This window comes from Marmota flaviventris, chromosome 16 (assembly GCF_047511675.1).
Source record: "Marmota flaviventris isolate mMarFla1 chromosome 16, mMarFla1.hap1, whole genome shotgun sequence".
Classification (NCBI taxonomy): Eukaryota; Metazoa; Chordata; class Mammalia; order Rodentia; family Sciuridae; genus Marmota; species Marmota flaviventris.
The window spans coordinates 63,855,878-63,869,173 of record NC_092513.1 but is presented as its reverse complement, the minus strand read 5'-3'; the positions used below and the strand labels follow the sequence as shown (position 1 = coordinate 63,869,173).

At 35.1% G+C, this 13,296-nt stretch overlaps 1 protein-coding gene across 1 annotated transcript in view; it reads right to left on the bottom strand.

Moving 5' to 3' along the window:
- LOC117794582 (contactin-associated protein-like 3) overlaps nt 1–13,296 on the bottom strand; it is a 202,694-nt gene that overhangs the window by 94,350 nt on the left and 95,048 nt on the right. The window contains exons 7-8 of the mRNA XM_071602719.1: nt 11,319–11,462; nt 61–322 (exon numbers count right to left, since the gene is read on the bottom strand). Coding sequence (XP_071458820.1) covers nt 61–322; nt 11,319–11,462 — 406 coding nt within the window. The remainder of the gene's footprint in view (nt 1–60; nt 323–11,318; nt 11,463–13,296) is intronic.

Sequence of the window (13,296 nt, the reverse complement as noted above, 5' to 3'; positions counted from 1 at the left end):
TGCTCTCAGGCTTATGGGTAAGGATGTTGATGGCTATACAAAGGCACTGTGATGTCTCACCTGCTATGACGGCTCTCACTGGCTGGCCAGGTGGGCAGAGGCTCAGCTTGAGTTTTCCATCACTAAGAACAAGGACAAGAGCCCCTGACCAGTGTAGAAACTGACTTTTCAGCAACAGCCCCGCTCGGTTCCATGTTCGAAATTGGAAAGTGACAGCTAATGAGTTCTCTCCAGTGGGGTGAGGCAGAGCCAAATAACTCCTTGAGCTCAGAAAAGTCACAGGGACAGTTTGAGGATGTGAACATGAGAAGGACACATTTCCCTGTGAATACAGTAAAGGAGGATATTAGGAAGGTGTGGTGGTGGCACTTGCAATACATTAACAATTTACTTTCCAAGATTTAAAGCTTCTGATACATCTTCTAACACATTCAGAAAAATTAGGCTATCCCATCAAAAATCCATGATATTTCCGAGATAGGTCCTTCAAATCAAGGCACTGTTATAACTGAACCTATTCCTCAGTCTGAATCTTAGGAAAATTCCATCCTCCCTGTTTCTTCCGCATCTATAAGAGAGTCTCAAGCCACATTCACTCCATCCCTATGCTGAACTGGGATAATAGATGAGTCAACTTTCCTTCCCTGAGTTGTCCAGATAACCTTACCCAATGGGAAGATGGCATTGAGGATCACCTACTCCAAGAACTGTTCCTTTCTTGTACTGATTCTATAAATATGCTAATAATGGGGTCACTCAGACCACAGGTTCTACATCTCACGTAGGACATGTGCTTCTATTTATCTTGAGAAAAAGTTGATAGGTCAGATGTCCCAAGAGGCATGCTGGCCTCCTCTCAGAAGCATTCACAGACCCTTAGGCCACATTGCCACTTAGTTGCTCCAGCTGAGGTATGATCTGTCTTATAAGATGCTTTTGTTTCATGTATTTATGTTTTAGAGGGGGTTTTTAATCTCTGGATTATCTCTCTTGTTCTAAGGACCAAATTTATTTTTATTCAGAGTGTTTCAGAATAAAAAATTTAATTCAAATAAAATAAAAACAAGAAGAGTTTTTCCCCTGGAATTACATATATTTTCACAAATTTCACATGGAAGAATACATGTCTCAAAATTGCCCTTCCTCTCCAAAATGTATCATTCAAAGAAAAACAGTTAGATAAAACTTACCAGATACCAAAACATACTACCAAATCACCAGATTTAGTCAATGTGGCACTGGTATAGACAATTAGACAAACTAATGTACAGAATAATTAAGCCACAAAAAGAGAACATATGCACAGTTAGTATGTTCTGAAGATTACGATTCAACTCATTGTGGAGAAAGTTGTATTAGCAAGCAGCACAGGAACAAATGGGTATCCAGAGGTATAATATAAAAATGTGTCTATATCTTATATCACATAAAGAATACATTTCAGTTAACCAAATACTTTAAATAAAGATATCTAATTTAAAATTTTGCAATAAAATCCATGAGACTATATAGATTCTGTCATTTTAGAAGCATACCAAAGACAGAACACTCCAATGCTATGAAGAAATACACAGGTATATTGACCATAAATAAATAAATACACACACACACACTATATATATATATATATATATATATATATATATATATATATATATATATATATACTCAGTGTATCCTAAAATATTAAATGGAAAATTGATAAATCTGAAAAGTAAGGTTATCTATCAAATATAATCCTCTGAGAAGAAAATGTAAAAAAACTTAAAAAATAAAAATGAACAATGATCAGAAAAGCTAATCCAAATGGACAATAAATATGCCCAAAGATTAATTTGCCAATAGTCAGATAAGCATGAACTAGGAAAGAGACATTCCTTCACTCCACTGAGCTGGCAAAGTCTAAATGGTGCTTAACACACATGGCTGGCTGGGACATGATTGGTAAGCATTGTCACATTCTGTGGGTAAATTATATTCTTACAATATGAGGAAAGCAATGTGACATTTATTCAAACTTAAAACTATGAGAAATCTTTTGGCTATGAAATTCTACTCTGGAAACTTTATCCCATCAAAATAAAAGCCTCAATATCTGAAAACATGTGCAAATATTTGTAGTAGGAAAAAGTAGAAATAAGATAACTACCCTCAATAGGAAAAAGAAGAAAATAATGAAGCAGTTTCATAATGGAACATTACATAACCATTATAAAATGGAACCATATCTTGTAACTCAAGAAAATTTCCCAAAATGTGTTACTGAGTCAAAAGATGCAGAGAAACATATTTGTAAATACTGCCAAATTCAGATTGGTAAGTATTAATAAACATGTGTGTGAATATGAGCCTGTGACAGATCTACCTGGGATTTGATCATGCTGGATGCAATAAGGCAGGTAAACTAGCCCAGTAACATGACAGTGTTGGGAGGAAATGCAGCTCTGCAGGGAGAAGGCAGAAGGAAAGCAAAAAAAGCTAAGCAGAAAGAAAAACTGGGAGGTGACCTCAGAGAAATGGTATGGGAAGTTCTGGCCTTTCCTTCCTGCCTCCCCAAGACACAAAGATGCAAAGACACAGAGATAGACTCCCTTTGTGAAAAATCAAAAACCAGATTTCTCACGAGAGAAGCATGAAGCTAACTACATTGAAGCTGGCAGCAAAATCCATAAAACCCTCACAACATAATCCCTTTCCCAACACAGTGCCAAAAGACCACTAGGAACCTGCAGCACTTAGCTTCTTCCCAGGGAGGAAGGAAGGGTCTGATCTGTACATCCAAGTCCAATTTTCTGACTTTCCTGAGGGTTTCCCAAGGGACTGGTTTACTTCTTACCTGAATCTGAACCCTGAAAAGAAGGGACCCTGGATGAGAACAAAAAGAGCAGTACGGAAGATATCTATCAAGCAGGTACTCCTTATGGTACCTCCCCAGGGCTCAGCACAGAGTGCACTGCTGAAACCCCCAAATCCCAGGTTCTTCATGGCGAAGGAAAGAGATGGATTTTGTGTACAACATTCCAAATTTTCCAGGGATAGGCTTCTGCCCAACAGACTGGTTCCTTCTCACCTATCTTGAAGCAAGTTAGAAGCTGGCATGCTGTGGAAATCTAGGAGACATTGAGAACAAAGGTGGCAGCTTGGACGAGCAAGCAAGCACCTGCTATAGACTCTCAACTTCAGTAGAGCAGAAAAAGAAGAAGGTTAAAAACTACCAAATTCCAGTTCCTGAAGAGAAAAAGGATTGGACTGTATGTGTAAGTTTCCAACTTTTTCAGGGGCTGCCAGAGAGACTGGCTTATATCTTGTTTCTCCTGGAGCACTGATTGGACCTGGCACATTTTTTAGATACCTGTTAGCTATTGGGGGAAAAGGTGACAGATTAGACTATCATGTAAGTAATTATCATAACCTGTCTTCATTGTATGATAAAGTGGGTAAAGAAATCACAAAATCTCAGCTTCTCTTTGGAAGGAAAGAGCTGGATCAAGTATGCAATGTTCCAAAATTTTCAGAGGCTGTATAAGGGACTGACTTTATCTCACCTGTCTAAGAGCACTGACGGGACCCAGCATATTCTAGATGCATGCGGGCCACTGAGAATAAAGGCAAAGGTTGGACTACTATGCAGTCATCTGCCAGAGCCCTTCTCCTGGTCAGCACAAAATAATCATTGAGAATCCCAGAGTCTGGCTTACTTTTGGGAAGAAGAGAGGAGAAAGAAACATATGCCAAATATCAGAACTGGCTTCAGTCTTACCATTTTCAGAGCATTCATGAGACCTGGTATAATCTAGATGTCTGTGTGCCTCTGAGAACTCAAAGGAGTCCTGGTGTGCTGCTGCATCAGAAAACTAGTGATACCACAGACAGAAAATAGAAGCATCAAAAGATTGTGAATTAAAGAAAGAAAGATAAAAGAAACAGGCAAATCTCCTAACTGGCAGTTTATGCAAATAAATCCAGCAAAGACACATATACAGAGAGTTTGAAAGGTCCCTGGCAGGGCTTCCTACTGAGGGTCTTGTTGTATACAAATCTTGTTCATGAAGACTGGAAAAGATGGTTGTTTGTTCTAATGTTCAGGTACTGACACTAAGAGACAAGGAAAATGAACAATTAGGAAAACATGCCTGTCCAAAAGGAACAAGATAAAACTCCAAGACCCCAATTTTACCGACACATAACATATGAATTTCCTGGCAGTGTTCAAAATGAACTTGGGAGACAAATGCATGAACAAAATGAAATTTTAGCAAAGATTCATATGAGCCAAAAGAACTCTTGACCTGAAAGAAAACAGTAACTGAAATGAAAAAATTCAATAGAAAAATTCAATCTACATCAAAACATCATATTAGATCAAGCAGAAGAATCACTGGATTTGAAGACAGGTCATTTGATATAAGCCAGTCAATGGCATAATAGGAAAAAAAAGTGAAAAAGAATAAAGAAAAATCTCGGTGGCTTATAGGACACCACTGAATAAACCAATATTTAAAATTATGAATGTCCAAGAAAGAAAAGACAAAGACAAAAACTTACTCAAAAAAATAATGGAAAAAAAACTTCTGAAATTTGGAAAAAAAAAAAAGGAATATCTACATTTAGGAAATCCAAATAAGAGGAACAAAACAATTCCACAGTGAGAGACATTACAATCAAATTGTGAAAAGTCAGACACAAAGAGAATTGTGAGATCAGCCAATGAAAAGGGACACGTCACATAGAAGAGAACTTCCCCAAGACAGTCACTGGGTTTTTCAGCAGAAACTTTGAAAGGCAGTGGAATATTTCAAAATGCAGAAAGGTAAAAACTGCCAACCAAGAATACAATACTTGGTAAAACTGTCCTTTAAAATCGAAGAGACATAAAGATATACCCAAACAAACCTGAAAAAGTCTATTATTACAAGATCAGTCTTACAAGAAATGTTAAAAAAGAGAATTCTTCAAGTTGAAAAAAAAAAAAAGCTAAGAAGCACCATCAATGCATATGGAAGTATAAAACTTGCTGCTAAAGGTAAATACATAAATAAGTACAGAATAATGTAACATTGTAACAGTACTGTGGAAATTGCTTTTTCAATTCTAGTATAAAAGTTAAAGACAAAAATTTTTTAAACAATTATATAAAATATGTTCATGATTACACAATGCAAAATGATGTAAATTTTGATATTAATAATATAAAGTCTATGGAGAAAATTAATAATGTAGTTTTTATATGCAATTGAGGTTGATTAGCTGAAGTAGACTGTTATAACTATACAATATTTTAGTTAATTCTAATTGTAATCACAATGAAGGTATGGAAAATAAAGAAATCAAAGCATCTCACCATAAAAAAAATTTAATAAAAGGAAGACAGTATAAAAGGAAAACAAGGACAAAAGACATATAAGATAGGTAGCAAACCTTTAACAAAATGCTAGTAATCTCTTTCTGTGATACAATAAAAATTAAACATTTGGTATGGTTCCTGATATATAGCTCCTATAATCCTTGAGCTCTAAGTGCCTTCTGTACACTCAAGAGAAGTCTGGTAACTGAGTGCTACTCCTATGTACCTGCAAGATCGGAGCTAGTTGCCAGGAAGACCAAGGAATCATTAGAGGCATGGAAATTTCCACTGCATAACTTGAGGTCCAGGAAGGCAAGAAAAGATGAAGGTTGAAATTAGTCCAAGAGCTATTGGCTTACTCTATCTATCAATGTCAAAAAACATCCAAAAAGGAGCTGGGGTTGTGGCTCAGCGGTAGAGTGCTCGCCTAGCATATGCAAGGCCCTGGGTTCGATCCTCACCACCACATAAAAATAAATAAATTAAATAAAGGTATTGTGTGTAACTTCAATTAAAAAATAAATATTTTTAAAAAATCCATAAAAATCACTAAACAAAGGGTTTGGAGAGCATGCAAGTATCCATGTGTCAGGAATGTCAGGAATGTAGTGTGTCCTAAACCATGATGTCAAAAGCTCTTATGTTTAGAACTCTTCCATAATTTATCCTAAGTACCTCATCTGGATGCTTATTAGTAAGTAACTTTTAAAATAAACTAGTGATAGCAAGTAAAGTGTTTTCCAGAGTTTTGTGAGCTATTCTTGCAGATTAGTGAACCTGAACTGGGGGAACTGTGATGACTTTGTAGGCAACTTTGACAAAAGTATGGGTAACCCAGAGACCGGGTACTTGCAAAAGTCATTTTAAGAAAGGACAGTCTTGTAAGACTGATTCCTTAAGAGTATGGAGTATGACACTAATTTGGAGTACCAAGTACCAGAATTGCTCTGAATTGTAGGACACACAGCTGGTGTCCAAGAATTGGAGAACTGGTGTTAGAAAAGGTAACATAAATTTGACATCAGAAGGAAAGATACCACACACATTTAGTGTTAGAAATGCTATAAGCAAAAATATTCACCTCCATCATTAATGATTGCTTTACTATGAATAAATTAAATTCCTCAACCAAAAGACACAAGAGTGATTGAACAGATGAAAAATCAAGATCCAAATATGTGTTTCTACAAGAGACTCAGATTTACAAATAAGAACAGATACAGTCTGAGTTAAGTAATGCAACAAAATATTCCATGCAAGTTATAACCAAAATACAGCATGGGTGGCTAAATATATATCAACCAAAATAGATTTTGAGTCAAAAGGTATTACCAGAGATAAAACTTGAATAACATCAAAGAATAATAAAAGTGTCCATTCACCAGTAAGATACGATAATTATAAAAATAAATGTACTAACATCAGAGAACCTAAATATATAAAGCAAACATTGACACAACTGAAGCAATTCAATATAGTAGGATATTTCAATGCCCAACTTCCAAAACTGGATAGAACCATCACCACAGAAAATCAAAAAAGAAACAGTATATTTGAACAACAATGTAGACCAAATTGTATACACAGCAAATTCTACTCAATAGCAGAATACACATTCTTCTCAAACACATATGAAACTTTCTCTAGGATAGATCACATACTAGGTCACAAAACAAGTCATAACAAATTTAAACTCATTAAAAAGTTCTTTTCTGATCACTATGGAATAAACTGGAATTCAACAGGTGAAGGAAAACTGGAAAATTCACAAATATGTAAAAATTAAACACTATGCCTTTTTCTATTTGTTCGTTTGTTTGTTTTTGGTATTGGGGTCTGAATCCAGGGCACCATATATGTAAGGCATGCAGGCATGCACTTTACCACTAAGCTACGTCCCCACTGTTTCTTTTTTTTTTCCCCAATTTTATTTTTATTTTGGGAAATTTTGCTAAATTTCCCAAGCAGACCTTGATCTTCTGATCCTCCTGCCTCAGTCTCCTCAGGAATTAGAATTAAAAACATGTGCTGCCACTCCTGGTAATAAAAGGTCTCTGGAATAATTCAGTGCATCAAAGCATACATTGAAAAAGGAATTAGGGCTGGGACTGTAGCTCAGTGACAGAGCACTTGCCTAGCATGTGTGAGGCACTGAGTTCAATCCTCAGCACCACATAAAGATAAACAAATAAAGTAAAGGCATGCTGTCTATATACAACTACAATTTTTTTAAAAAAAGAAAGAAAGAAAAAGGAATTAGAAAATACCACGAGACAAATGAACATGAGAACACTCCATGTCACAATTTATGGAATAGAACATAATAATTCATGCCCACTCTGAAAATGAAGGAAGATATAAAACAAAAACCAAACTTTATAACTCAAAGAACTACACAAAGAAACAAAGCCCACCCACCTCATCAAAGAAACGAAATTATAAAGGTTAGAAGATAAATCAATGAAGGAAAGAATAGAAAAATTAATAAAATTTAGTTGGATTTTTGAAAAAAAAATTGAGAAAATTCACACAGTTTTAGTTACACAAGATAAAAGGGAAAACTGAAATAAATAAGACCAGATATGAAAGAAAAGGCATTATAACTGATAACACAAAAATTAAAAGGATACTAAGAGACTGTAAGATCAATTAAATGCCAACAAATGTGATGACATAGAAGAAATGCATAAATTTCCACAAAGGTATAACCTATTAATAACAAGTGATGAGAGGCTGGGGTTGTGGCTCAGTGGTAGAGCACTCGCCTAGCACACGTGAGGCCCTGGGTTCGATCCTCAGCACTACATAAAAACAAATAAAGATAAAGGCATTGTGTACAACTAAAAAATAAATATTTTTTTAAAAAATAACAAGTGATGAAGAAAGAGGCAATCTCAATAGATCTGTAACTAGAATAGTAAGAATCCTGAAATGATGATTAAAATATCCCACCAAAGAAATATTTAAAGAATTGAAGCCAATTCTTCTCAAACTCTTTTAAAAACATAGAAGAGAACATTTCCAAACTCATGCAGAGACCAGCAACGCCCCTACAACCAAAATTATAGATGATTTACAAAGCAAAACCACAAAATAATACTTCTGATGAACACAGAAAAAAAATATACAACAAAATATAAGAGAACTGAATTCAACAACATGATTAAAGGAATAACACATTATGACTAAGTGGGATTTACTCTTGGGATGTAAGGGTGGGCCAATATATGAAAATCAATTAATGTAATAGACTAAATAAATAGAACAAAGGATTTAAAAAATCACTTGATTATTTCAATTGATGCACAGAAGGCATTTGAGAAAAGTCAACACCATTTCATGCTAAAAACTCCAACAATTAAGAATAGAAGGATATAACCTCAACATAATAAAAGTCATATGTAGAAAACCTACAGCTAATATGCTCAATGGTAAAAAATATAAATAAAAGTTTTTCCTTGAAGAATAAAGCAAGAATGCCCTACCATTTATAGTCAACATCTTAATAAAAACCAGAGTCAACAATTAGGCAAGATAAAGAAACAAAAAGCACCTGAATTGGAAAGGAAGAGTTAAAGTTATCACTTTTTGCAGGTGACACCTTAGAAAAGATACTAAATATTTAAAAAATTGTAATTAGGTCTGAGGTTGTGGCTCAGTGGTAGAGCACTTGCCTAGCATGTATGAGGCACTGGATTCTCAGCACGAAAGGAAGAAAGGAAGAAAGGAAGGAAGGAAGAAAGAAAAGCTCATCAATAATAAAAATATTTTAAAAAACTATAATTAATGAGAAAAAGTAATGAAGTTGTAGGATAAAAAATATCAACACAAAAAAACAAATCTGTTGTGTTTCTGTGTTAGTCAGCTTTCTGACTAAGTGTGACAGAATACCAATCAACTCATAAGAAGGGAAGATTTATTTTGGCTCACAGTTTCAGAGATTTCAGTCTATGGGTTGCTTGACTCTGCTGCTTTGGGCCTATTGTGAGAAAGTATATCACGGTGAAAGCATATGACCAAGGAGGCCTATTCACCTCATGGCAGCTAGGAAGCAAAGAGAGCAAAAAGAAGAAGCTGGAGTCCTAATGCTCCCTCAAGGCTCATGTGTTACAAGCCTGGTTCTCTCTATGGTCCAGTGACCATAGAATGAAACCTATGAAACTATGAGCCAAAATAAACCTTTCTTCCTTATAAATTGATAATCACAAGTATATTGTCACAGTGACAGAAAGCTGACAAACAGAGAAATTAAGAAAGCACTCTCATTTACAGTACCATCAAGAAGAATAAAACACTGAGGATAAACTTAACTAAGCAGGTAAGAAAACATGAAAACTTGGAGTATATAGAAAACTCCAAAACAAAGATAAAGTAAATAAGACAGAGAAACATGTCATGTTCATGAATGGTACAATAGTACTGTTAAAATGGCAATACTATACAAAGTAATATACAGAGTCAATCCATTCATTACCAAAATCCCTATGGCATTTTTTATTGAAATAGAAAATAGCCCTAAATTTCATATAGAACCATAGAAGATCCTATATAGCCAAAGCAATCTTGAGGAAAAAAAGAAGAGAGCTGGAGACATCATATATTTTGTTTTCAATATATATTTTAAAGTTACAGTAATTGAAAGATAATGGTATGAGCATGAAGATAAACATATCAACATAAGAAACAGAATAAAAACCAAAAATAAATCCACACATATACAGGCAACTGATGTTCCACAAGAGTGCCCAGAATATATCACAGGGAAAGGATGGTCTCTGCAATAATTGGTGCGGGGAAAACTGTATATTGGACTCTGTTGGGCACCATAAGCAAAACTCTACTCAAAATAGATTAAAGGCACAGTAAATGTAAGACCAAGAACTGCAAAACCATAAGACAAAACAGGGGAAAGCTTTATGACATGGCCTTGGCAATTATTTCTTGGTTATGACACTAGAAATACAATAATATAAGCAAAAATAGACAAGTGGGAGTACCTCAAACTAAAAACAGTACTGTAGAACAAAGGAAACAACCAGGAGTGAAAAGGTAACCTACGGAGGAAGAGGTTTACCCACCGTATATCTGACAAATGATTAACTTCCAAAACATACAAGGAACTCCAGAAACTCAACAGCAAAACCAGTATGTTGGTGGGAATATAAAATGATGCAGTCACTAGGGAAAGTCAAGTGGAGGTTCCTCAAAAGGTGAAGACTACAACTACCAAATGATCCAGCAATCCCATTTCTGGGTATTTATTTGAAAGATTTGAAATGAAGATCTCAAAAATATTTTTCACTCCCATGTTTACTATACCATTATTCACAATAGCCCAAATGTAGAAACAATATAAACATCCGTCAGAGGATGAGTGGATATAGAAAACACACACAAAGTGGAATATTATTCAACTTTTAAAAGGAAATCCTGCCATATGCAGCAATATATATATATATATATATATATATATATATATATATGAACCAGGAGAACATGATGCTAAGAGAAATAAGCCATTTGCAGAAGGACATATACTGCATGATTCCACTTAAATGGGTTATATAAAACAGTCAAACTCAGAGAAGCAGAGAATATAATGGTAGTTACCAGGGAATAAGAGCAGAGGAAAATGGGGATTTGCCACATAACTCATGTAAGTTTCAGTTAAGGAAGATAAATAAATTCTAGAGATCTGCCTATAGTTATTGCATACTTAAGAATTTCTTAAGAAAGTGGATCTCATGTTAAGTATTCTTATTACCACAAAAAGTGTATTAAAAACTGTTACATAATCTCATTTCATTATTTTGTAACATTATGTATCCATTTCATATATATAGAAAAATTATATCAAACATAAACAAAAAATATGTATGATTTGTACCTTTAGAAGAAATATATTTTAAAACGGAATCAACAAAACAAATTGCACCTCTTTTCTCTACTAAAGCACACATTTGGACTTTCTTACCATGATGAGTATCTCTGGTTTGTGTTTCTTGGACAAATCAATGATATCCACTCCATTATAAAAGAGATTTTCAAAACACCCATTGAAGCTTTTATGTGGGAACACCACTGATTTTCCAAGTCCAGGAATCCCTCCAAAGCTGATCTTAGAAAGAATAAAATGATATAAATAATATTATTTAATTATTTTCTGATTATCTGCTCAAAACATTAATGATCTACAAATACAATTGTCTTCAAATTTGCTTTGCATATTATATTGTCATATTAATTACAAATAAAATTTTAAAATGCAGATTTATCATTGTCTTTATTATAGAGAGACTCAGTTCTCTAGTCATATGATTCTTGTCATCATTTTTAGATGAGAACTTTGTATCTTTATTTCCATGATGATCGGTGTAACAACTTATCCCAGTGTATCATCCCTAAAGAAAAGGGGAAGAGTAAAACTGCATGTTACTGAATGCCCCCTTTCTGTTCCCAAAATCCTTGCCAAGTTAAGGGAACCCTGAGAGCAAGCCTGGGCTGGAAAGTCCAGTTATATATTATCTTAAAGGAACTGGGCTTTCTCTTACACAAAATGGGAAGTAGGGCTACTAAGTGCTACTGTAGACAGCTATTTTCTTACATGTACACCCAGACAGTACTCCTTAGGATGCTGGTTAGACATGCTAACTAATCAGCTAATGCTGATGAATGCACTGCTTCTGTAGTCTAAGATATAAAACCCCTCTCTGAGTAGGGATCAGCACAGATTGAGCATACTGTGGAAAGAAGAATATGTGTTAATAGTCCAGCCACCACCACTGGACAAAGTGCCATGAGGAACAGAGGCACCAGTTGTCAAAGCACCATGAAAGGCAAAAGTGCTATCTGCAATCCTGTCAACACTGAACTCTTTTTGGAGGTAGCAGTGATCTGTTGTGAGGGTTTCCCAATAAATCACATGTCTTTCATGCTGTCTCTGGGCACTTTCTTTGGCTTTCCCACAACCTACCCCACTGTGCCCTGGTACAATTGGGGCTGTGGACATGACACCTACTATGAAGGCATTTGACTTTGCCAACCTTTATAGTAGCCAAGATTTTAGGGCACTGGCCTTTTCCATATCATTTTTAGGTTGGAAAAGTCTATTCATTGATAATCTTCTTCAAGAGCAGGATCTTCCATTGATCTCCACCACTGAGGTCAAATGAATGTCAATATTTTCTGGTTTTCTTGTTCTATCTGATACATGTGCTGAGCGGAATCAGCAGAACAAATCAAATGCTGCATTTCAGTGTGGAGTAGATGTATGTGGGCAATACACTGCTAACATTGTTAAGGCTTCAGAAATACTAAGAAACATTTATTTTGATTTGTCTGCATTTGTCTCTCATTAATACATCAATATACTTGTTGACTGTTTCTCCAGGTTATCCCAGGTCACTAATTCTGTTTACTACTATCCTATAAGCAAAAGAAATTTCCAGGGCTCACATTCAAAAACACCAGATATAATACAGAAGACTTATCTGAAAGAATGCCTTAAAATATTGGGTTTTTTTGTATTTATTTATAGCTTTTCATCCAAAAACATCCTAACTTCCTGGCATGAGTGCTTATTCTCATCTGAGGACTAACATTCATAAGGATAAAATGTCTCAATAGTGTATATTTGTGCCATCATGCGCCGAATTACAATTACGTTCAATGATGGCCCTCACGTTTGTGGGCATCCCATAAGAATATGTTACCTGGTGATGCCATAGTTATATAGGTTGGTGTAAGTACACTCTAAAATGTTCACACTACAATTAAATCACCTAATGATGCATTTCTCAGAATGTACCTTGTTGGTAAGCAGTGTTCAACCTACTGTGTGATAATAATCCATAGGAAATAATTCACCAGATTCTGAATTCCTAGGAAAGAGTATGTATTCAATGTAGCAGTTCTTTCTCTAGAGGGTTATATTTCATTTAAGTGCAAAATCC